The 26,896-nt window shown below is 41.0% G+C and overlaps 1 protein-coding gene across 9 annotated transcripts in view; it reads right to left on the minus strand.

Annotated features, from left to right (window-relative positions):
* The window catches only part of NDST4 (N-deacetylase and N-sulfotransferase 4), a 253,236-nt gene that overhangs the window by 85,632 nt on the left and 140,708 nt on the right, over window positions 1-26,896 (minus strand). For all 9 annotated transcript variants that reach the window (XM_043545412.1, XM_043545411.1, XM_037897103.1 and 6 more), the window contains exon 5: window positions 22,697-22,851. In XM_043545412.1, coding sequence (XP_043401347.1) covers window positions 22,697-22,851 — 155 coding nt within the window. The remainder of the gene's footprint in view (window positions 1-22,696; window positions 22,852-26,896) is intronic.

The following is a 26,896-nucleotide window of genomic DNA, read 5'->3' on the forward strand; positions in this document are numbered from 1 at the left end:
TGTAACTTTTCTTGTCTGCGTAGTAAACACTGGCATTTTTATCTGTTTGAATAATCAAAGTGGTGCTTTCCGTGCCTTCTTGGTTGCAAAGATTTGAACTGCTCCCTGCTGAACATCCACATTCTGGGCCAGCTCATGCTCTACTGAGATTGTTGCAAGGCTGACCAGCCTCTCCTGTGCCATTGTGGAGCGTAGATGTGTTTTTATTAACTTCAGCTTGGAGAAGCTGCGTTCACCACTGGCAACTGTTACAGGAAGTGTTAGAAGCATGCACAGAGCAACAAAAGCATTTGGAAAGAGGGTGATCATCTTATTTGTGCACATATATTCCAGAACTGCTTTTGGAGTTGATCCTGCTGAAATGTATCTTGAAAGGGCTTTCAGTTCTTCACCTAAATCACTCACATCAATATTGCGCTTGTCATCATGTGTCAACACTGTCTCTAGTGCCCTGCATTGCTGGTGTAGGTCTTCTTCAGGTATAGTGAGGAGTTTTGGAATATCATACAACATCCCAAATATACTGCTGTGTTCCTTGAGCTACATGAAACATTCTTCAACTGACTGTATTGCACAATCTAGCACCTGGTTAAAGAATTCAACTTTGAATTGTTGTTTGGGGTCTTTTATGGGATTATCCTGTGCCTCGTAAGCAAAATGTCTTCTTCAGTGACTCTTGTTTATTCTTGAATGGGTGGAAAAATAGCTTCAGTGTGAAGTTCCTCTGCCAACTTCTGTGCACTCCTCAGAAAGTTTTGAAATCCCTCATCTGACTGGTAAGACTGTAGGTATGACTTTGCTTTGTCCAGTTGTTCCATTGCTCCATATATATCAAGGTCAACACCTTGGAGTCTCTTGCTTACAACATTTATTTCAAACAGTATGTCATGTCACAACACTAAGCCACACAGAAATTCGAAGTTATGTATGTTTCTGGTGATTCCATTTCCCTCTGTCACTGTTCTCCCACGAACAGTTCCTGTCATAGCATTCAGAGTGGTAGCCGTGTTAGTCTGTATCAGCAAAAAGAACGAGGAATACTTGTGGCACCTTAGAGACTAACAAATTTATTTGGGCATAAGCTTTCGTGGTCTAAAGCTCACTTCATCAGATGCATGCAGTGGAAAATACAGTAGGAAGGTATATATATACAAAGAAAAAATGGGTGTTGCCATACCAACGCTAATGAGACTAATCAACTAAGGTGGGCTATTATCAGCAGGAGAAAAAAACTTCTGCAGTGATAATCAGGATGGCCCATTTCAAACAGTTGCCAAGAAGGTGTGAGTAACTGTAGGGAAAAAATTAGCATGGGGAAATAGTTTTTAGTTTGTGTAATGACCCATCCACTCCCAGTCTTTATTCAAGCCTAATTTAATTGTGTCCAGTTTGCAAATTAATTCCAGTTCTGCAGTTTCTCATTGGAGTCTGTTTTTGAAGCTTTTCTGTTGCAAAATTGCCACCTTTAAGTCTGTTACTTAAGTAACCAGAGAGGTTGAAGTGTTCTCCGACTGGTTTTTGAATGTTATAATTCTTGACGTCTGATTTGTGTCCATTTATTCTTTTGCATAGAGACTGTCCGGTTTGACCAATGTACATGGCAGAGGGGCATTGCTGGCACATGATGGCATAGATTACATTGGTAGATGTGCAGGTAAATGAGCTTCTGGTGCTGTGGTTGTTGTGATTTGGCCTTATGATGGTGTCCCTTGAATAGATATGTGGACACAGTTGGCAAAGGTTTTTGTTGCAAGGATAGGTTCCTGGGTTAGTGGTTCTGTTGTGTGGTGTGTGGTTGCTGGTGAGTATTTGCTTCAGATTGGGGGGCTGTCTGTAAGTGAGGGCCTGTCTCCCAAGATCTGTGAGAGTGAGGGATCATCCTTCAGGATAGGTTGTAGGTCCCTGATGATGCACTGGAGAGGTTTTAATTGGGGGCTTAAGGTGACAGCTAGTGGCGTTCTGTTACTTTCTTTGTTGGGCCTGTCCTGGAGTAGGTGACTTCTGGGTATTCTTCTGGCTCTGTCAATCTGCTTCTTCACTTCAGCAGGTGGGTATTGTAGTTTTAAGAATGCTTGATAGAGATCTTGTAGCTGTTTGTCTCTGTCTGAGGGATTGGAGCAAATGTGGTTGTATCTTAGAGCTTGGCTGTAGACAATGGATTGTGTGATGTGGTCTGGATGAAAGCTGGAGGCATGTAGGTAAGTATAGCGGTCAGTAGGTTTCCGTTATAGGGGGTGTTTATGTGACCATCGCTTATTAGCACTGTAGTGTCCAGGAAGTGGATCTCTTGTGTGGACTGGACCAGGCTGAGGTTGATGGTGGGATGGAAATTGTTGAAATCATGGTGGAATTCCTCAAGGGCTTCTTTTCCATGGGTCCAGATGATGAAGATGTCACCAATGTAGTGCAAGTAGAGTACGGGAGTTAGGGGACAAGAGCTGAGGAAGCGTTGTTCTAAGTCAGCCATAAAAATGTTGGCATACTGTGGGCCATGCGGGTACCCATAGCAGTGCTGCTGACTTGAAGGTATACATTGTCCCCAAATGTGATATAGTTGTGGGTGAGGACAAAGTGACAAAGTTCAGCCACCAGGTTTGCCATGACATTATTGGGGATACTGTTCTTGATGGCTTGTAGTACATCTTTGTGTGGAATGTTGGTGTAGAGGGCTTCTACATCCATAGTGGCCAGGATGGTGTTTTCTGGAAGATCACCAATGGATTGTAGTTTCCTTAGGAAGTCAGTGGTGTCTCGAAGATCACTAGGAGTGCTGGTAGCATAGGGCCTGAGGAGAGAGTCTACATAGCCAGACAATCCTGCTGTCAGGGTGCCAATGCCTGAGATGATGGAGCGTCCAGGATTTCCAGGTTTATGGTTCTTGGGTAGCAGATAGAATACCCCTGGTAGGGTTCTAGGGGTGTCTCTCTGCAGATTTGTTCTTGTGCTTTTTCAGGGAGTTTCTTGACCAAATGGTGTAGTTTCTTTTGGTAACCCTCAGTGGGATCAGAGGGTAATGGCCTGTAGAATGTAGTGTTAGAGAGCTGCCTAGCAGCCTCTTGTTTATATTCCGACCTATTCGTGGTGACAACAGTATCTCCTTTGTCAGCCTTTTTGATTATGATGTCAGAGTTGTTTCTGAGTCTGTGGATGGCATTGTGTTCTTCACGGCTGAGGTTATGGGGCAAATGATGCTGCTTTTCCACAATTTCAGCCCGTACACATTGGCGGAAGCACTCTATGTTGAAGTCCAGTCTGTTGCTTTGACCTTCAGGAGGGGTTCACGCAAAATCCTTCTTTTTGTAGTGTTGGTAGGAAGGTTTCTGTGGGTTAGTGTGTTGTTCAGAGGTGTGTTGGAAATATTGACAGGTTTCAGAGTAACAGCCGTGTTAGTCTGTATTCGCAAAAAGAAAAGGAGGACTTGTGGCACCTTAGAGACTAACCAATTTATTTGAGCATGAGCTTTCGTGAGCTACAGCTCACTTCATCGGATGCATACTGTGGAAATCGCAGAAGACATTATATACACAGACACCATGAAACAATACCTCCTCCCACCCCACTCTCCTGCTGGTAAGGAGAGTGGGGTGGGAGGAGGTATTGTTTCATGGTGTCAGTGTATATAATGTCTTCTGCGATTTCCACAGTATGCATCCGATGAAGTGAGCTGTAGCTCACGAAAGCTCATGCTCAAATAAATTGGTTAGTCTCTAAGGTGCCACAAGTCCTCCTTTTCTTGTTGGAAATATTGTATTCCTTGAGTTGGAGACATCAAAAGTAGGATTCTAGGTCACCACAGAACTGTATCACATTCGTGGGGGTGAAGGGGCAGAAGGAGGGGCCCCGAGATAGGACAAACTCTTCTGTCGGGCTAAGAGTATAGCTGGATAGATTAACAATATTGTTGGGTGAGTTAATGGAACCACTGTTGTGGCCCCTTGTGGCATGTAGTAGTTTAGATAGTTTAGTATCCTTTTCCCTGTGTAGAGAAGCAAAGTGTGTGTTGTAAATGGCTTGTCTAGTTTTTGTAAAGTGCAGCCATGAGGAAGTTTGTGTGGAAGGTTGGTTTTTTTTATGAGAGTATCCAGTTTTGAGAGCTCATTCTTAACCCACAGAAACCTTCCTACCAAAAGAAACGACATCAGTTGCTCAAGGAAAACCCTGAAAAAGCACAGGAACAAAGTACTCCTCGTTCTTTTTGTCATAGCATTATCCTCCATAACGGCAACTATGGCATCATCTATCTTCCTAATTTGATGTTTGATAGGCTTTATCACCTCCACTCGACTTTCCCATCATGTGGCTGTCATAAATATAAGGGGAAGGGTAAACATCTTTAAATCCCTCTTGGCCAGAGGAAAAACCCTTTCACCTGTAAAGGGTTAAGAAGCTAAGATAACCTCACTGGCACCTGACCAGAATGACTAATGAGGAGACAAGATACTTTCAAAGCTGGAGGCGGGGGGGAACAAAGGGTCTCTCTGTCTGTGTGATGCTTTTTCCGGGACCAGAGCAGGAATGCAACTCAGAACTCCTGTAAAGAGTTAGTAAGCAATCTAGTTAGATATGTGTTAGATTCTGTTTTGTTTAAATGGCTGATAAAATAAGTTGTGCTGGATGGAATGTATATTCCTGTTTTTGTATCTTTTTGTAACTTAAGGTTTTGCCTAGAGGGATTCTCTATGTTTTGAATCTGATTACCCTGTAAGGTATTTACCATCCTGATTTTACAGAGGTGATTCTTTAACTTTTTCTTTAATTAAAATTCTTCTTTTAAGAACCTGATTGCTTTTTCATTGTTCTTAAGATACAAGGGTTTGGGTCTGTGTTCACCTATGCAAATTAGTGAGGATTTTTATCAAGCCTTCCCCAGGAAAGGGGGTGTAGGTGTAGTGCTTGGGGGAATATTTTGGGGGGGAGACGTTTCCAAGTGGGCACTTCCCCGTTCTTTGTGTAACACTTTGGTGGTGGCAGCTTTTAACCTAAGCTGGTAAGAATAAGCTTAGGGAGTCTTTCACGTAGGTCCCCACATCTGTACCCTAGAGTTCAGAGTGGGGAAGGAACCTTGGCAGTGGCAGTCAGTGGTTTCAGTGTCAGAGAGGATGTTGCTTCAAAATTTGCCATCGATGAGTTGATGCAGAGAAAAATACATAGATGCTTTGAATTACATTTAAAAATTCAGCAGTCTCACTAGAAGCTGATGCTGCATCACTGACCACCAAGTTCAATGAATGAGAACTGCATGGGACAAAAAAAGCTCAAGGGTTTAACTCTCGGATCCATGTCTGCACTCCTCTGTTCTTTCCTCTCATGATGGCACCGCTATTGTAGCCCTGACCTCTCATGTCCACTATCACAATTCCTGTATCTTCCAGCTTTTTAAGAAGCACATTTGTCATACCAGCTCCTGTAGTATCATCAATGTCAATAAATTCTAGAAAATGCTCTCTGACAGTCACCATTGCAGGGACGTTTTCACTAGGTTCTGCTGTTGTTACAAAACACACCATTCAACTCATTTGTTCCATATGGCTGATGTCAGGTGTGAAGTCCAGAATAGCAGAGTAATATCTTGCTGACTTCAGATCTGCCACAATCTTCTGTTTGACTTCTATTGCCAGTAACTGTGTGATTTCATTTTGAATCGTTTTTCCAAGGTAGTGGTGTGTGTACATTTCTTGGGTGGTGACTCTTCTGGAGTACAGCATCAAACTCAGCCATCTGCTCCACAATTTTAAAGAAGTTTCCATTGTTTGGCACATACAGCTGATTTGAAGTGCCACACAGTGCTAGGTTGGGTAGCAAGCATTCTCACAATGGCAATGAGCCTTTTCAGAACATTTTGCCAGTGAAGAGATTCTGATGCAAGCTTCTCGTGATGCTGATCATCTATGGTGGCCTTTAACCTTAGTCTCATCTCAAGCTCTTTCCACCTATGGAATGCTCTCTGGTGATTTGCTGCCTTCTCATGACATGCCAGATTTCTAGCCATATTTTTCCAGTTCTTTGTTCCTGTAGAACCCAATGTGGCTGGAACATTAGACTGGAAGAGTTTGCAACAAAAACAGTATGCAGCATTCTGGGGTTTTGAGTACATAAGCCATGGCCTCTCCATTTTGTCACCATTGTGGATTTCACGCCAGTAACGTGTTGGATGGAAACTTCTATTTTCATTGTCTTTGGGGAACATGAAGTTTTTCACTTGCTGTGGGCCATGCAGTACAAGGAAGTCCCTCAGGCTACTGCTCAAGTGGGTCCACAGTTCTGGACCATCGAGACTTCAGGAAATAAACTCAGCAGCAGCTGTTTCTTGCCCCTCCACCACACTCTTCTCTGATCTACACTTTTCTTCAGGAATGTGCATGGTTACATCTATTTGAGATGGAGATATGGATGCTGCAGTAGCTGCCAGGTCACCTGCACTCTGACTAACTGGAAGATCAGGCATCTCCTCACCACTCACATCTTCATTGGGGCCGGAAGGCTCACCGTGAACATCTGTGTCTATGTATCTCAGGCCTGGTCTACACTACGAGTTTATGTCAGATTTAGCAGCGTTAAATCCGAATTAACCCTGCACCCGTCCACACAATGAAGCCATTTTTCTGACATAAAGGGCTCTTAAAACTGATTTCTGTACTCCTCCCCAATGAGGGGATTAGCGCTGAAATCAACGTCACCGTTTTGAATTACGGTTAGTGTGGATGCAATTCGAAGGTATTGGCCTCCAGGAGCTATCCCACAGTGCACCATTATGACCACTCTGAACAGCACTCTGAACTCTGATGCATTGGCCAGGTGTACAGGAAAAGCCGCAGGAACTTTTGAATCTCATTTCCTGTTTGGCCAGGCGAGCTCATCAGCACAGGTGACCATGCAGTCCTAGAATCGAAAAAGAGCTCCAGCATGGACCGAACGGGAGGTACTGGATCTGATCGCTGTATGGGAACTACATTCCAAAAGACGAAATACCAAAACATTTCAAAAAATCTCAGAGGGACAGATGCTACATCAGGGACGCAACACAGTGCCGCGTGAAACTTAAGAAGCTCAGACAAGCGTACCAGAAAACCAAAGAATCAAATGGATGCTCCGGGACAGAGCCCCAGACACGTCGTTTCTACCAGGTGGTGGGGGGAGGGGAAAAGCAATCATCCCAGAGAACTGGATGGGGGCAGGGGTTGGTTTCTGCTGCTGCACGTTAACAGGAACACTGCAGCACTAAATGGCCAACTCAACGGGCTTTGCTTGGTATGGGAAAGGAGGGGGCTGCTGTTATGAAGGTTACAGAAGCCGAAAGACTATGGCTTACCATGGCCACCTGCAAGCCGAATTCTGTTGCCCGGCCCTGCATGTGTGATCTCTAACACCAAAGCCGCAGGCACTCAATATAAGATGCAAAATGCAACCTTGTACCAAAATCACATGTGCTATGTAATGTGAATAGCGTTGTTCACCGTGAAAGAGTATAGCCATTGTTCTGTAAAATGTATCTTTTTAAATACTTCATTTCCTTTTTTTTCCTCCAGCAGCTGCAAATGTTTCAAGCCTCTCTCCTCCATCCCAAAGGCTATCTCAGATAAGGCGGCGAAAAAAACACATGCGCGATGACATGTTCTCTGAGCTCATGCAGTCGTCCGGCACTGACAGAGCTGTGTGGAGGGACACAATAGCAGAGTACAGGACGGTGGCTGATGAACGTGAGGAGAGGTCGTGGCAGGAAGATCAGAGGAGGCATGAGCAAATGCTGGGGCTACTGCGGGATCAAACGGACATGCTCCCGCGTCTGGTGGAGGTTCATGCATGGCAGCAGGATCACAGACTGCCGCTGCAGCCCCTGCTTAACCGTCCTCCATCCTCCCCAAGTTCCATAGCCTCCTCACCCAGATGCCCAAGAACGCGGGGTGGGAGGCTCCGGGCACCCAACCACTCCACCCCAGTGAACAGCCCAAGCAACAGAAGGCTGGCATTCAACAAGTTTTAAAGTGGCCTTTTCCTTCCCTCCTACCCGCCTCCCACACCCGACCCAGGCTACCTTGTGAGTTATCTCCCTATTTTTATAATAAATTAATAAAGAATACATGTTTTTTAAATGATAGTGACTTTATTTCCTTTGCAAGCAAGCTATGACCGAAGGGGGGAGGGCAGGTGGCTTACAGGGAATTTAGAGGCACCCAAGGGGGCGGGTTTTCATCAAGGAGAAACAAACAGAAGTGTCACACAGTACCCCAGCCAGTCATGAAACTGGTTTTCAAAGCTTCTCTGATGTGCATTGCTTCCTGCTGTGCTCTTCTAACCGCCCTGCTGTCTGGCTGCGCGTATTCAGTGGCCAGGCAATTTGCATCAACCTCCCACCCCACCATAAACATCTCCCCCTTACTCTCACAGAGATTGTGGAGCACACAGCAAGCAGCAATAACAATGGGAATATTGTTTTTGCTGAAGTCTGAGCGAGTCAGTAAACTGTGCCAGCGACCCTTTAAATGTCCAAATGCACACTCTACCACCATTCTGCACTTGCTCAGCCTATAGTTGAACAGCTCCTGACTACTGTCCAGAGTGCCTGTGTATGGCTTCATGAGCTAGGGCATTGAGGGGTAGGCTGGGTCCCCAAGGATAACTGTAGGCATTTCAACATCCCCAACAGTTATTTTCTGGTCTGGGAAGTAAACCCCTGCTGCAGCCGTTTAAACAGACCAGAGTTCCTGAAGACGCGAGCATCATGAACCTTTCCTGGCCATCCCACGTTGATGTTGGTGAAACGTCCCTTGTGATCCACCAGTGCTTGCAGCACCCTTGAAAAGTACCCCTTGCGGTTTATGTACTGACTGCCCTGGTGGTCCGGTCCCAAGATAGGGATAAGGGTTCCGTCTATAGCCCCACCACAGTTAGGGAATCCCATTGCAGCGAAGCCATCTAGTATGACCTGCACATTTCCCAGAGTCACTACCTTTGATAGCAGCAGCTCAATGATTGCATTGGCTACTTGCATCACAGCAACCCCCACAGTAGATTTGCCCACTCCAAATTTATTACCGACTGACTGGTAGCTGTCTGGCGTTGCAAGCTTCCACAGGGCTATTGCCACTCGCTTGTGAACTGTGAGGGCTGCTCTCATCTTGGTTTTCTTGCGCTTCAGGGCAGGGGAAAGCAAGTCACAAAGTTCCATGAAAGTGCCCTTATGCATGCGAAAGTTTCGGAGCCACTGGCAATCATCCCAGACCTGCAACACTAGGCGGTCTCACCGCTCTGTGTTTGTTTCCTGGGCCCAGAATCAGTGTTCCACGGCATGAGCCTGCCCCATTAACACCATGATCTCCAAATTGCAGGGGAACTTGGTTTTAGAGAAAAGTGTGTTCATGTCCTCATCACCTCACTTCTGTTGCCTCCTCACCTGGTTCTGCTGGTTCTGCAAACACTGCACGATAATGCGCGAGGTGTTTACAATGGTCATAACTGATAACATAACAGCTCATAACATAAGTGAGCTGAACAGGCTCCATGCTTGCTGTGCTATGGCGTCTGCTCCTGCTTGGGCAATCCAGGGATAAGGGCGCGAAACGATTTTTTGCCGTTGCTCTGACGGAGGGAGGGGCGACTGACAATATGGCTTACAGGGAATTAAAATCAACAAAGGGGGTGGCTTTGCGAGAAACAGAATGGCCCCCTCAAGGATAGAACTCAAAACTGGGTTTAGCAGGCCGTTGATGTCACGGAGGGAGGGAGGAGAAAATGAATACAAAACAAATCTGGTGTATTTCTTGTTTTGATCCACTTCATCTGTCTTAATACATCTTGCTGGCAGCAGACTGTGCAGTACAACCGCTAGCCATCGTCATCTCCTGGGTGCTCGGCAGAAGATGGTGCAGTATGACTCCTGGCCATCGTCTTCTCCTGGCTGCTGATTAAACGACAGTGCACTGCCAGTAGGACTGAATCGCCATGAGACAAAACTTAAAAGGGAAATGACCTGGCTGAGACACTCCCATGTTTGCCCAGGCACCCCTGACCTCATCGACATCGGTTAAAAGAGCACCCTGGATTACGTCAATGACAGCTATCAGTCATACTGCACTGTCTGCTGCCAAAAGGCAATAAACTGCTGCTGTGTAGCAATGCAGTACCACATCTGCCAGCACCCAGGAGACATACGGTGACGGTTAGCTGAGCGGGCTCCATGCTTGCCGTGGTATGGCATCTGCACAGGTAACTCAAGTAAAAAGGCGCAAAATGATTGTCTGCCCTTGCTTTCACGGAAGGAGGGAGGGAAGGGGGGCTTGACGATATGTACCCAGAACCACCCGCGACAATGTTTTAGCCCCAGCAGGCATTGGGATTTCTACCCAGAATTCAAATGGGTGGCGGAGACTGTGGGAACTGTGGGATAGCTACCTACAGTGCAAAGCTCCGGAAGTTGACGGTTGCCTCGATACTGTGGACACACTCTGCCGACTACATGCACTTACAGCATTTGTGTGGGGACACACACAATCAACTGTATAAAAACGCTTTCTACAAAACCGACTTCTATAACTTCGACCTAATTTCGTAGTGTAGACAAGACCTCAGAAGAGCTCCTTCCTGCTTAGATAGAACAGCTTCCTGTGCTTTCTTTCTTTTTCTGAATGCTGCCCCAGCGGGGCGGTTTCTTTTTTCACTCATGACTGCTGTTCTGTGCCAGCTGTAGTGGCTCTCAACACTCAGTTGAAGGGGACAAATAAGCAGGCTGGTAGCAGGGCCTGACTGAGGGAAGATATCAGCGTCTTAAGGGCCTAACTGGCTCCTACTACTTCAGTTGACTGCCTGTTCTCCTCAAGTGGGTTCAGGGAAGCAGCAAGAAACAGGAAGCTCCCTGAGAAGCTGGTGTTAATCAGTCCAGGCTCCTGGGGATGCTAGAGAGGTACAGAAGAGGCTCCTCCTCCTCCTCTCTCTCCCTGCAGCTCCTGCTGCTTTCTGTTATTCCCTCTCACCTTTCCTCCTGCCTGCCTGTTATGTCTCTTGTGCCCTCCTTCCTCCAGCACAGCGCTCCACCATCTCTGAGCATCTAGAGCAGAGAGAATACATATGCACCAGCAGCAGACACAATTTTCTACACTCTGGGTCCTACGAGTGGCGCCCGCCCAAAGTCTGGCACCTGAGGTGGCTGCCTTAGTTCACCTCATGGTAAGGCCAGCCCTGCGAGATCTGTGGATTGCTTTGAGGTGTGTGACAGAGCTGTGACTGCGATATGAAGAGATCAATGTTTTCCACCCTCTCATGTGTTTGAGGAAGGGGAAGAGGTGCATGTGTACCTTGGGAATGTAGAATGTATCATTTCTATGCAGAATTGTGTATGTTATAATTCATAACAGGGCATAGGACTTTTATTACAAAGGCTATTATCAGCAGTGAGAAGGAATATGAGAGGATTCTAATGCTTTAATGATGATTAAGTGAAAATGAGATGGTATTCTTTGAGTAAATGTTAGGAAGTTGTAACAGGCTGTGAAGTATTTCTTAAATTATACACGTGTGGTATCCTTTCTGGAGAGTTCGCTAAGTGTGTTAGTGTACACCAGGATCTGGAGCCACCCCAATCTGATAATGCCAAAGGCCAGTGAGAGTATGTGCATACTGAAGCGTTGTTCAAAAACCGTAGAGAGGTGGTGGTGTTGGCAACCTTTTTTTTTCTTCCTTAAAATTTTTGTTCATTAACAGTGTTAACTGGAAACCTGTGGGTGAGAATGAGAGTTGTAAAAGGAGGTGAAAAGCTTATACATTTTAGCAACTGTGGAATTGGCAGAGTAAAGGTATGTGTGTTAACATGGTGTAGTGGGGCATTGCTGAGAGAGCGCAGAATTCAGTTTGCATGGGCAACCTGAACTTTGCATTTCCTGGTTCTCACAGGGTGAGTTCTACTCAACTCAGTGTTCAACAAGGGGATGACATATGACCAAGCAACCTTAACTCTATGTTAAAATAGTTTTTTCCTTTGAATATATTGTGTTTCAGTGGCTTTTGTCACAATGGGAAGTCAAAATATGAAACAGCATTGGCTAATTATTAGCTTCTATATCACCCAACCAAACCACCTTGCTATAAGGTCCAATCTTGTATTTTTTGTGCACCTAAGATTCCCACTGCCTTTTTGTTTGGGTGCTCAGGAAGTAACAGGTTAGACCCACAGATATACGTGTGTGTGTGTAAAAAAAAGACCTTTGGAACTCTTTATGTGATAGAAAAACTATGTCACATTCTTTTACAATGCCGGCAGGATTCCAGAGCTCCTAATTACGTGCTTTCATAATTTAATTGAGTCACAATAAAATAGTTTTATCTTAGTTTAAATGACAATGTAAGTTGAAGCCACAGAAAAATTGTGAGGTGTTGCACAGTAGAAAAGGATCATTACCAGAACCTGGGAGATGAAGCATGAGTAGGGAAAGGGGATTTTGTCAACTTTTTGTAGTCCTGTGGAGTGCTGGGGAAATTCACAGAAATGACTTTGTCAATGGCTATAGTTAAGATTTAAAGAAAAATAGTAGCTTTACCAACTGAATAAACTAGTAGATCAATTTACAGGTAGACATGATAAAAAAATTAAAGTGGGTAAAAAGCAAGAAATATATTGATGAAGGGAAGTGTTATATTCTTCCTTAGTCTGTTGCCGATATTAAATTCAATATAAAATTAATTGTTCTTAAAAATAAAGACTTTATATTCAGTATCAGAAACAAACTGGACCAAAGGGAAAGGCTGATATTTGATAACTTTTATTTCTTTAAAATAAATCTGGAGTTTTACATTGAACTTTGAAAGTCATCTAAGGATCAATGATTTTTCACAGTCTTTTATTGCAAATTACAGTGTCTCTTATGGACTGGCATCACTAGCTGTTTTCACAGGTGATAAAAGCACTGGTATGTGTGATCTTGTAAACTGATTAGGCAAATCTTGACACTTTTGGACTTAGACTTGGTAAATGGTGACTATTCTCTAGAAAGCTTCTATTACAAGTGGAGTTTCCTACTAAAAAGGAAATGATAAAGCCTTATAATACAGTATTATTGTCCTGATGGACTCTAACATCCTAAATATTTTCAACCTTGAGTCCAATTAGTCAAAGCTATCCTTCACCTTGACTTGGCCCGGCTGTGCACTGTTTAATGTTTATATTTGACTGTAACTTTGCGTACAAGCAGGTAACTTCCTAGTTTCAAAATATTAACAAATTCCTCATAGGAATTTGCCTATGGACCAATTTATTATATGTATTTTAAGAGCAATAATTTATTTGCAAGTGTCTGATGGGTAATACGTTACCACATTTTGGACCCCAGAGTTTTCATGGCACTATGGCAGAATAGAGACAATGCAGTCAATAGGCAATGACCAATATCAGGAGTCCAAAATATTGCTCCACATCTCCAAAAAGTCATGGTGATCAGGTTTTGGGGCACAGTCAAGTCCACTCATTCCATCATTGGCAGGAGAGATGAAGCTGTGCAATGGAGCGGTACATGCTCCTCTTTCTTAAAGTCCCTGCAACACATGATGTCCCAGGCTCCTGAGCTAACCGGCCTTGCGTACCACAGATGACTCATGGAATCTTCACTTGATTACCACCCCTGCCTTCCCAGACCAATGTCTGTTCATCTTACAGTAGGATGACAAGAATTAGACCCTTAGTACCGAAAAAATGCAACACCGTTGAACTGGCACACATTCCCAGTTGCCCGGATCCAGTCTCAATACATAGGAGCCTAACTCTCTTAGTCTTCTATCAAAGCTCTGAAAGACTGAAGCCATCTCCAGAAGCTGCCTACCTTAGCTATCATCTTTGCTGAAGCAAGAGAAAAGCAGCTTCTGACCTATGTCTTTGTACTGAGACGGGCCCTGACATGGAACTTTATTGAATCTGACTATGTCTGAATCAACTGTTTTTACACATTCTATATTTACAAACACTTCTACTAAGGAGAGAACATGAACACAGAATGGACATTGCTTTCCAGGAACTCAGCAAACTCTTGGAGGAAAGACATTTATATTGCATATTTCCACAGCTTTAACATGCTAGAGGATAATGGAAATTCAGACAACAGCAGCAGGGTTGGAAAACTCACCATTTAGATTTGCTAGATCTCTTCTGAAAAATCAAACTGAATATACAACATAGTTACATGCTTTTTTTTTAAGCTATATTAGCATAAAATTGGCATTCTGATCATTATTTGCTTCTATTAAAACTTCTAGTATTGACCATTACTAGAGGCAGGACAGGGGCTAAAGAGACCAAATTATCTTATTTGGTATGGCAAGTCATATGTTTTTATCAGATTTTTCATATATTCACTGAAACTATTTCGTCCACTGTTGATAATGTTATGTTAGATGATGAAGTGGTTAACACTCCAGCTGCAGGCATCTTGATGAACTTTTTCTATCCTGTCACAAAAAAAAAAAAGAAGATAACCTGGATACACTACATTTTAAACTGTCACCTAGTAGTATTAGGAGATTTACATAAGCTATTACCTACTTTTAGCAGTGACATATTTTTCTAATATTGTTGAGCCTGGGTGAGATTTCCTTCAGGAGATTTTTTTTTTAAACTAAGTCAGCTTAATGTATAATTTCATTTATTTTTATTTGTATTTATATTGGTGAATATATGTGCCATCATCCTGGTTGTCAATTCATACAAGAACTTTTTGTGTTATATTTTATCCGGTTATGACAGTTGATTTTTAAAAGGTCTATTTTCTGAATAACTCTTAAATACTGTTAATTGCATACACATTTCTGTTTGCAGATTTAAATATCTTAGTTCAATTTTAAACTTTTTATATTTAATCTAGGTGAAAATTTTCCATTTAGACATGATCCTTTAGCAAATGGCTTAGAGCAGATGAGTATCAAGAAGATTCAGTTCACATTATGGAAAGTTAAAATAAGTTTGTGAGCTTTGTGGCAGTTAGTTCTAGACATAAAAGTGATTTGGTGTGCTTGAACACAGAGTTGTTGTTTTATATTAATTGTGGATTGTGGTTTAGGTTGCACTATAAGTAGATGAATACAGATATGGTTCCATGATTTTACAACAACTAAAACAAATGCAACATCTGCCTACATTGGTTGCCAGGAAAGAGGGTCAGGTGGCTAAGACATTGGACGTAGGCTCAGGAGCCCTAGGTTGAGTTCTTAGTTCTACCACAGATTTCCTGAGTGACCGTGGAAAAGTCATTTAGTCTCTTCATGCCTCAGTTCCTCCTCTCTAAAATGGGGACAATATTGTTTTCACATGGCTTTCGGCTATTTGGACTGTAAGCTAATTGGAGCAAGGCCAGTCACCTGTTATGTGCACATGTGGTGGCTAGCACAATGGGACTGTGCACTACTGTAACATAATACTAACAGTCAGCATTTAGCCACAGTTTTGCATAGTAGATAAATAGTTTCATATTCTAAGGGTTTGTCTGTATGAACAAATAGACCAGGGCAAGCTTGGGTATGAATCTAGACCATATTCGCCTGACGTGATTTAAGGGCATGTCTACACAGACAGCGCTGCAGTGGTGCCACTGCACCGTATGTGGTGCTGATACTCTATGCCGATGGGAGAGAGCTCTCCCGTTGCCATAATAAAACCACCTCTGCGAACAGCAGAAGATACGTGGGCAGGAGAAGCTTTCCTACCAACATAGCACTGTGCACTCGAGAGCTTATGTGAATGTAACTTATGTCGCCCAGGGGCATGGTTTATTCACATAAGTTATGGCGACATAAGCTGCAGTGTAGATATAGCCATAGAGGTCCTGTGTTTGCATCTGATGTGAATTAACACTTGATTAGATCTCTTTGAAACAGTACTAAATCAAAGTGCATTAGTGAGCATCTGAAGGATACACATGAAGATTTAGTCTGCAGTTGACTAGATTCATAACCCTGCTTGCAATGATCTAAATGTTTGTGTAGAGTACAGCTTCCTTGTAGCAACTGCTGCCACAAAAGAAAAGAAGCAGAGTCTGTACACCTGAGAGTCAGAGAGACAAAGTGTGAATGCTGTCACTGTTAGGGAACAGAGCTGAAGATGGAGCCAAAATGAAGCAAGGTGGTAGGTTGTGAATGGAAAAAACTGATTACGGAGAGAACAGAGTGGGTAAAGGGATTGTTGACCAACAGGTTAGTCCGAGAATAATGCATGTTCATTATCCTGATCATTAGCTATAATACTTACCAATCACAAATAAAAGGACATCAGTTGTGCAGTAAGTGGTGGATTCTGCATACACTCAACAAAACTATCACAGATAATAGAGATGCCACAAAAACCTCCTGCATCCAACTTTCCCAAAACTAACTACAGATACTGAAAATAAGATGACCCAGAAGCCCGGGGATGCGTAGACACACTGCACCTGACATGTAGTCACTGACTTGCTCAGTTTGTATTTGGTATTTTTAAAAAGTTGAAGGTTTCTCTGTGGTTTTGGCAGGTGAAAAGTTCTAGGAACAAAAGGGTAGCCTGGCTGGGATTATAAAGGGGAAATACAAAATAATGTACATTAGTACAGACAACCTGAATCTGCTGTTGTTGTTTTGCATATTCATTTCTCTTAACATTAACTCAAGAATACGCTTGCCTCTTTTTTGTGGTCTACATCCACAACAATGTTTATCTTGCATGTGCATCATTTTCAGTGTCATCTGCAGTTCAGCATCCAAAGGAAATACTCACTAGCTGACACTAATTGAGACAAAAGAAAAAGGTGAAGCCCTGGGATTAAATAAATTCTATTTGTTTTTGTCAGATAAGGATGTACAAGAGGGCGGAAATGAAAGTCTCATGACTAAAGGAGAGGGGAGGAAAGTAGGAAATCTTGCTTTGCTCTGTCTTTAGTGGCTCTGTCGCAGTCTTTGTATGTGATCTTGGAAAGTCACTTACTTCTGTCATGGTGCTTCTATCTGAAAAGTGGAGATAATAATGCTTGTGATCTTTTCAGTTTGCAAGGTTTAATCCATTACTGTGGGTAAAGCACTGTGAGCTCTTCACATAGAAATCTTTATGAAAGTGCAAAATATGAGTAAATAAAACCAAACCAATTATTAAAACAAACTGTACCCTTCCATTTCCTGGATCCAGTTGCGATATGTGATGTCACATCCATATTTACATAAATAGGATGTTAGGCAAGGAAGAGTCTAAATAATCTTTGATTTACTTAATTGGGAAATTTAGATATTCAGTAAAAAGAGGACAAATAGAGCTCAAAGTTTGAACACCAGTATAATTCTGCACTGATGTTTGGGGAATGGAGCATGGGCACGCAAGGGCAAGAATACTGCACGTTGCCTACGATCTGGGGAGGAGACAACATGAATATGAATTTACGGGTTTATTTACCAAGGAAACAGAATAAGGCTTTAAACTTTCCCCCTCTTGATGCAACGGTAATATTGCCTAGATTAGACAATGGCAAACCCTGGTAGATTTGTGTTAATACATTTTGACTAATATGGACAATTAATTTCCTTCCTTATTACTTTCTAACTCTCGCAGAGCATTCTGTTCATGGTGTAAATTCCTTAGAGGATGAGAATATTGCCATGAAAACAGCCACTTGACAGGTCAGAGATGCAGCAGCTGAGGCTAAAACAAATTCTACTGCTGATACCAGCTGCCATGCAAATCATTCACACATACATGTAATATAGCTTTGCTGCTACTGAGAACTTCCTTAACTTTTCACCATGCCCTGGTGAGATGTTGCATAATTTTCAGTCCTGCTCTATCCCAGAAAATGTCATTCATCCATCAACCAATTGTTAAATTGTATGAATATTAACAGTCTTTTTTGATATGCAGAATATTTGAGTGCACTTATCAAAAGTGATATTTTACAGTTGCATTTAAGTTGCAAACACTTCAACTTGGTGGTGATTTTTAAAGATTATTTAATTAACTGACTTGAAAATATAATTTTGCAAAACACTTACATGAGGAGGGAAATGATTATTATTCCCATTTTATAGATAGGCATACCGAAGTACAGGTCGCAAAGCAAATCAGTGGTAGAGCTGAGAATAGAACTCAGGCATTTTGATTTGACTCAAACCCCTACTCTGAACCATAGATCCTGCTCCCTACCTAGAATTTGTACATACAGATCCCTGGAAACAACAGAATATGTCTACAGTACAAGAGGATGCAATGCATATATATATTTAAACTTTCATGTAATAATGTAAAATATTACTATGGGTTTCATATGCAATGACTGAATTGGCTAGGGTTCATTAAGTCGGGCTTTAATTCAGAGTAGGAATTCTGTTACAATAAAGAACATTTATTATTAAATCATTGTTTCTCCCAGAACAACTGTCCTATTGTGCCTAATCAAAAGCCTACTGAAGTGATTGGGAATCCTTCTATTGACTTCAGCATAGGTTTACTGTAAATGGAATCTGCATACCAAAAGGCACTGTAGTGATTCAACATATGTTCTAATTTATTATAAATGAGTTTCACAATATATGAGATCACAAAAAGTAGGTGTCACTGTATTTCATTTAAAATGTTAACACCAAGCTGTTCTCAAAAGTCCTGATGTGAAGCAATTGTCTAGGCTAAGATATGCAATTGCTGCATGAACAGAGCCTTCTCAAATAGAATGTTTTCCTCTAAAACCCTTAAAAAAAAAAAAAAAAAAAAAAAAAACCCACACAAACTCTACTGTCCCATCCCCAATCAACTTCTCCAGGAAATGGTTACATCTTTATGCAAAAGCTTCCAAAGTATAATCTTTACTGATGTTCTGTAGTAAGGGTGGAATTCAGTGGATGGATGAGCGATGCATGAGAAAAAGCACAAAAATATGAGAAGGATTCCATATAAACATAATAATCAATAATGAAAAATAAATGTGGAGACTTCTGCTTGTCTTATTTATTCTTGTTAATTAATTCACCTGCTAATTTGGATTTAGATTTGGATTTGGTTCTTGTGAGAGATGTGAAAAAAGGTAGCAGAGAGGTAGGAAAGGCCATTCACAAAAAAGGCAAGATGTTAAGAATGAGAAAGGAGAGGAGTTTACTCAGATTACTCAGAGTTCATGGCTGCCAGCGCTGTGTTAGATAATAGGGAGGTTGTCATGTCAGGAAGATAAATTTTTCCCACAGAGAGGATTTCACATGAAGGTTTTGAAAAGAAGTGTTCTCATAAGTAAATTGTATAGCTATTATAGAATTCAGTGCTAAGAGGTCAGTACAACTCATGTCCAACCGTGAGCAGGAAATAAAACTATAATGACACCAGCCTTTCATTTTCTTCAGCTCCTTATTTATGGGTAGCCTTAGGAGCCCCTGCCATTCAATTAAAATGATTATAGAGAGAAGGTATTGTCTTTGTAGTTAAGGCTGCAACCAAATTCTGTGATAAGCCATACTTTTAGCCCACCTTATAACTTTTGCTATTAAATATAGCTTGACCTGAACATTGGCAGGTTTAATCCAATTACTAAGGAGAATTTTCCTGAGAGGTTTAAAGAAAATGAGCCAAAAAGGTTTGAGTTACAGGTCATAAAAATTACTTTGACTTTTAAATGTGAGCTGTGTCTAACATTTATGTCCCTCTCACTCACAAACAGTATCACACAACCCCTTCAAACGTTCTATAAAGTTAAATTCCTGAAGAATTGTGCATGACTTAATTTGAAGAAACAGGTTGTAATTATACAGACTTATAAATTATTGTTCTATTAAATTTTAATTATTGTATAGTAGTGTAACTGTAATGGAGTAATTTGTCCATTGTTGGTTACTTCTGGTTTAAAGGGATATGAGGATCCTTCTATGGAGTGGGTGCACTTAAAAAGCACATTGTTATATTCTTTTACAGGATATTCAGTAAACATCATAGCTGCATGGGGGTAATAGTGTAGTTACAACTTTGGGATCATTTTTTGAACTGATCCCAAAACTCAAAATTTTGGAAGTACAGTTTGGCTAAACCCCAAAAGTTTGGATGTTTGCTAAAATATATATCAAGTGTATTAAATCCATGGGTCTGTAAAGGGGCTTGGAAGTTTCCAAGAATATCATTTCCTGGTTTTTGGTTTTGCTTTGGGTTCCAGCTGGAACCCAGCAATTTATAATCATACAGAAATAGAAAATAATGAAAGGAAAAGCCCAACTAAACGTCCAAGTTTTAGTTTGATTTCAACTTTTGCGTAATGTTCCAGTCTGGTTCTCCTACCTGAATCGATTTGCCCATTGCTAATCATGATGGCAAAAGACATGGATTCTATAATTCATGAATGAATCAGGTCAGAAAAGAAAGCTGATAAAAGAAACATTCTCAGTCTGTTTTACTAAAAAAATCTAATATGATTCTGTACAAATATCCAGGCAAACAAGAAAGTTGAGGCGGGAAAAAAGGACTACAGAAAGCACAGGAGGCAATCACATGAAGTTTGCAATGTGGTATGGAGGTCATTAGGGAAAAAACACACTAACAAGCAAGGGAAACATTTTTCTTCCCATTCTATTTTAAATTATAAGTTTCCTCGACTCCTGGGAGATTTTATTTGCACTAGAACCTCAGAGAAGGGAAGGGGAGCATACTGGTCTCTGCAAATGGAAGAGGCTCTGAGAGTTTGTGTTCTCTGAGCAACAGGCCGAGTGACAATGTCATTCTGCTCTTTTAAGTGACTTTAGTTGCTTGGAGTTGCAATGCTTTGTCAAGAACCACATAATGTTTTTTCCAAAGAAAGGACTTATAGATTTTGTTTTTCTCTCTGTTATGCTGACTAACCAAGTATAATTGTTCTGGATGGACTCTAAAGAGCTTTCAACATTACTTTACAACACAATTATATTGAGCTCCATCCAGTGCTTGAGGGACAGCTCTTAAAAAGTTAAGAGTACAAACAGGCTAAATCAAACATCATTATGCATCAACACCACCACGAGACAGACTAGCTATTTAAAGGGCACATTTCAAAGACTTGCATAGGTTTTTAAAGAAGCCATGTGAAATCCCAACCTGAAGCAAATACTCACCAGCAACTACACACCACACAACAAAAACACTAACCCAGGAACCAGTCCCTGCAACAAACCCCATTGCCAACTCTGTCCGCATATCGATTTAAGGGACATCATCATAGGAACTAACCACAGCAGCCACACCATCAGAGGGTCATTCACCTGCACATCTACCAATGTGATATAAGCCATCATGTGCCAGCAATGCCCCTCTGCCATGTACATTGGCCAAACCGGACAGTCTCTACACAAAAGAATAAATGGACACAAATCAGACATCAAGAATTGTAACATTCAAAAACCACTAGGAGAGCACAAAAGACCTTCAAAAACAGACTTCAGCAAGAAACTGCAGAACTGGAACCAATTTGCAAACTGGACACCATCCAATTAGGCCTGAATAAAGACTGGGAGTGGATGGGTCACTACAAAAAGTAATTTTCTCTTTGCTGACACTCACACCTTTTTGTCAACTGTTGGAAATGGCCAACATCCATCTTGATTGCATTGGTCTTGTTAGCACTACAAAAGTAATTTTCCCTCTCTTGATATTCACCCCTTCTTGTCAACTCTTGAGAAGAGGCCACTTCCACCTTAATTGAATTGGCCTTGTTAGAACTGATCCCCACACTTGGTAAGGCAACTTCCATCTTTTCATGTGCTGTGTATATACACCTACTTACTCTATTGTTCATTCCATGCATCTGATGAAGTGGGTTTTAGACCACAAAAACTTATGCCCAAATAAGTTTGTTAGTCTCTAAGGTGCCACAAGGACTCCTCATTTTTGCTGATACAGACTAACACGGCTACCACTTTGAAACCTGTCCAAGTCTATGCAATCCTTTGGGTGAAATGAGGGGTCCACTTAATGTTCTCCGTCCAGCCCCTGACTCCGCCCCATATATCTGTTCTGTATATCAGGAAGCAGATTGCCTATTTCTAATTGTCTTCCTTAATCTACAAGGTGGAGGAATAGGCTAACCGACTGTCCCTGAAGGCATTACATGGCCAACAAGCAGCCAGTTGGTTATTTAAGAAAAGGGGTTACTTCTTAATGAGGAATAAAATAGTGGCAAAACTAAGTCTGAATTCCTTTTTTAGCTAGGCATTTCCAATGCCAGGCTTGGTTCACATTATAGGTAAAGCCTCCTATTTTTTCCCAGCACTTCCTAGTGAAGTGGGTGAAGAGTCTATACCCTGGTGACCACACACGCTCCCCTTTTCCTCCTCATAGCATGGCACAGGGCAGCAAAAGCTCCACTTCTGTTTCCCTCCTGATCTTGCACTGACTGACTCAGCCTCCAACACCTTCAGAGGTGAGGTGACATAGCTCTCCCACTTCCAGGGTATCCAATGCCCAGTATAAACATGAAGAAATACAAACTCTCCCCTTCCCTCAGGAAGGCCCTAATAGGCAGCTGTATTACTTGGCTCCTGGACCCAGCCAATCTTCTTTTCCCACAGTGAGAGCTGAAGTTCTCCTCTCCCTCTCAGCCAGGCATCAAGTGAGTGGGGTTTCCCCTTTTTAGCTCCTCCAGCATAGCCTACCCCAATTTCAGGTGTCATGGGGCAGGGTTAATTGCCACCCCCTCCCAGGCACAGCCAATTAACTCTTTCCTGAGTAAGGAGGACTTGCAGCCTATCACACCTTCTTATAAATTTTACTCACTAGTGCAAAGTCCTTGTTGAGAATCATCTGCTCCACCAGTGATGACTCATTATGGAAGAGATGAGGCTGCATGTGACTCCACATATGAGGAAACCACCAGAACTCATCCACAGACCCCAACAACAGGTCATCGCCTTCATCCTCCTCTTCAGTTCCTGCAAAATAAAAAAGAAAAAATAATAATTGTACAGTGAAAGGTGCAAGTAACTGCATTTTTAAACCAAACTGATGACTGCCTCACCGACTGTAATGCCATAGATTTGGTGCAATTACACTGCTGTGTTCAGGAAATGATGCTATGAAGAGTTATGTTTGGTATTTCTCTCCCCACTTATATTATGTTAATTTATAACAATGACAACTAACTTTCAAGGGCAGGCTCAAAGGGAGAACCAAGTTCAAGGAGTAACCAAAAGTCCATGTTGCCTACTGTTGGAAAGTGGACAATCATGATCTCTCTCATTTGGTCTTCAAAGGCTTTGAATTGCTACCAGGAGAAGAGCGCACCAGAGCTGAACTACTTTTCCTCATGCGATATGGCTGACTCTTGGTTTAGTACTAATGTGATCCTTAGGTGAAAGAGCATATTTATCTGGGCTGGTATATATGCAGAGGTAGCAGTAGGAACCAGACATTTACATTTTATGAAAGCTCAGAACAAAACCAAAAGAAACTCCCACTAAGAGCCTCATCAAATTGAAGTCTGATATATTTTGATAAAATCAGAATCAAGAGAAACATGGAACAGTGTTATAAAGTAACTAGGCAGTAAAATAAAGCTATAACAGGGCTTTGAAAAAAATCTACTCAACTTTCAAGTGCAGGGTAGAGTTTTCCTTGATATGCCATATTTTTTTGCGGAATTTAAGCTTTCATTTTAAATGAAAGTTAATAGACCACGTTAGTGAAGACGTGTGCCACAATTCAGGCAGAAGAAAACACATATGGTTACTAGATTGGCTGCAAATTGTTTTCTGAAACTTTTTTCTCTGAAAAATGCAAATTCAGGTCAACTGAAATACTTTGCAATTTGTGTCGGTTTCTGCAAATTGCTTCAGGAGAAAAAAGAAAATAAAATGGAAATGTCAAAATAATTCATATTGACATTTTAAAAATTAAATATTCTGATTTTGGGCTAGAGTCACAAGAGCACTTGGTGCCATTCGGAAAACTAAGTAGGAGAAGGTGATGGCTCTTCCCCCCCACATGATAGCCCAATACTTAGGATACTCAGCTAGGATGTGGGAGACTTAGGTTTGAGTCCCTACTCTGGAGCAGAGACTTGCAGCCAGGTCTTCCCCTCCTAGGTGGGTGCTCAAACCACCAGACTATAGAGTCATTCTTTTTCTCTTTGGAGGCCGAATGAATATTTAATTATTAAAGAGAGTGAGTGGAACAGCTTCAACAGAAGTGATTGAGAGAGCCCTACACAAGAATAACCACAGGACTATAGAGTAAGGCTATAAGCCTATAAGTCCCTAATTGGACATATGGGGGCACCATCATCAACATAAGCACCATTCACAAAACAGTGGTGGAGTCCCCTAGTGATTCTAGCCCTTCATTTTCAAAGGTCCTTCAAAAAAAGTTTCATTTTGCTTGACCCAAAACAAATGTTGTTTTCTTCTATTTTTCAGAACTGCCGATGAACTGAAAAGCCAGTTATTTTGAACAACTCAAGTGGTTACAACAAAGAACATCTTCAAAATGAGAAATGACATAGGGCTACTTTCTAGAGTCTGCAGACAGATAGCCCAGTGCTTTTAAAAATATGAATGGCTACATTAAATCTCACTAACTTCATCCACAAATCAAGTATTAAAACTTCAGTTAGTTTACTGGAAGCATTTTTCTAGTTCCTTCACCATTTTATTTTAACTGCTTTTATTTAGCTTAAAACATATCTTTACTTTTCACAAACAGATTGCTTTCTTTTTTAGAAGTCTTTCAACACTTTGCAAAACTAAATTACAAAGAAAGTGGTTTGTAGTCATCCTTATTCGCTTTCACTGCAGGTATTAGAAAGATAAGTGTTCAATGTATTATTTACATTTGTATTTAATCTCTGCAATGTTTTGAAGAATATTTCTGTGCAATGAGTGTATCACTATCTCTTTCTTTTGGTGCTCTACTAATCTATCTATATACTATTATTTGTGGCACAGTACAAGTAGAAGAACACATACCAAATACATTATATGACACTTACTTATGTTGGTGAGAGTTTCTCTTGAGATATACTCCATTCTAATTCTTTTAAAGAAAACAATTGCTTGTTCAAAAGAAAGGTTGGTGGCTGTTATTTCGGTATGCACTCTGGTTAATAAACATGTATTTGTTCATGTTTTATATACTCACACACATATATACAGGTGGGAGACATTGTCAGAGAGGCAGGAGAGGATGGTGATGTTAGCAACATGTTTTTGAAAGGGTCTAGCAGGGAGAGAGATGAGAGTCTGGGAGAACATGAGAAAAACACTTTGATAGTCCAAGCGGAGAAGACTCGAGTTTGGTTCAGGGTTTTAGAAGTAGGGATGGAGAGGAGAAAGATAGATATTAGACATGTTACATAGGACTAGGGTAAGTTTAAATCAGACATTTAACATAATATAAGTAAGAATGAAGTAAAGTTAGAATATAGGAAGCAATAATATGTGAATATGTAAAATAATTAGACTAAGATTACAAAACTTTTTTTTTACAAAACTCATTTTTTGGACTCAGATTTTCCTGGGGTAGTCTCCTCCTGATGATTAATTTTTTTAATAAAGTTTGAGTACAATATGTCAACCATTTTTTCACTGTGGTAAAAATTTAGAAAGATAACACAATACTTCCTTTTTTAAAAAAAAAACCCGAAACGCCCTTAAGGCAGAGCTGCAAGAAAACAACAAAAATGGTTGAGGTTTGAAACTTGGTATGGAGACCTATTACCCTTGTATGCCTTTAAAGATAAAATTTTAATTTTGTAAAATAATAGAAAGTTATTAAAAAACTTTTTAATAAATGGAAACTTTTATTAAACTTTTTTTAAAAGGGAAAATTGTTGTGTGTATTTAAAAAAAAAATGAAAAATTTCAAAGAAAGTGTCTGTCAAAAAACAAAAAGGTTTTGGGTTTTATTTTTTCTAATGAAAAGTCAGAATTTTCTGTCAGATAAATTCCCCATTTTCCAACAGCTGTCGTAATGAGCATTTGAATATTATGAAGTGAAAAGGTGCAGTAGTTTTTCATTAAATCAGTAGACATGCATTTTCAGAGAGAAACGTTGTGCATCTGTGCACAGCTAGGTAAGTGCACACTTTTTCCAAACTGGTTTACTGACATTAAATGCTCCCAAATTCTAATGCTACTTTAAGATTTTCTTCAAACATCTCTTGTTTTAGAAGTCTCTTTCAATCTTAAAGCTGAAGCCATGTTTGAAGAAGAGTCAGTAGTTTAAAAGTTATGAGCAGTTAATTGGGCAAATCCTGGGAACACTAACTCACATACCCAGATAACGGTATATATATATGCACAGGAAATGCATACTTACTCTGGATTACTAATAGACACTAGCCAACTCTTCCTGGTGTCTTTTTGTCTACAAGTGCACAGTTTACTTCTATTAGTAAACTGTGCACATGTAGACTAAAAGGCACCATCAAAGGACATCAATTTTCCTATATCACTCAATTGCCTGTTAATAGAAATGGGTGTCAGCATGAAGAATATAAGCAATTAGTGTATATGGTTAGTATATAGCTATCCTAAGTATATGTGGGCACCCAAAATAAAAGGCACAGGTGCAGTACAGGTCAGTGATCTCCTGATTAATTTATATAATTATTTAATTTGCTAACAGATTCACATGATTATTTCCTTCTTGTAGTTTTCAACTGATCAGAGTTTTGGAAGGGACTACAAAATTGTGCATTAAGGAAAAGTCAATACGGCACAGCAGTTAATGTCCTAATAAAACAGATGTGCATCTTACATTAAAAGCCTCTTTTGGGTAATCAAGCCATGTTTACGGTAATTAAAGAATACCTTTCCATGTTTCATTTATAATGCATTAACAAAGAGTATGTTTGCATGGAGAACGCTTGGAAACTAAGTTGATGTGACAAAACAATAATATCACTCCATGAATGAAGTGTTCACTTTAGAACTCACATTCATCACTGAGTACAGACTGCAGCAAGTCTCCTAATGGAGC

This window comes from Chelonia mydas, chromosome 4, assembly GCF_015237465.2.
Source record: "Chelonia mydas isolate rCheMyd1 chromosome 4, rCheMyd1.pri.v2, whole genome shotgun sequence".
Taxonomy (NCBI): Eukaryota; Metazoa; Chordata; order Testudines; family Cheloniidae; genus Chelonia; species Chelonia mydas.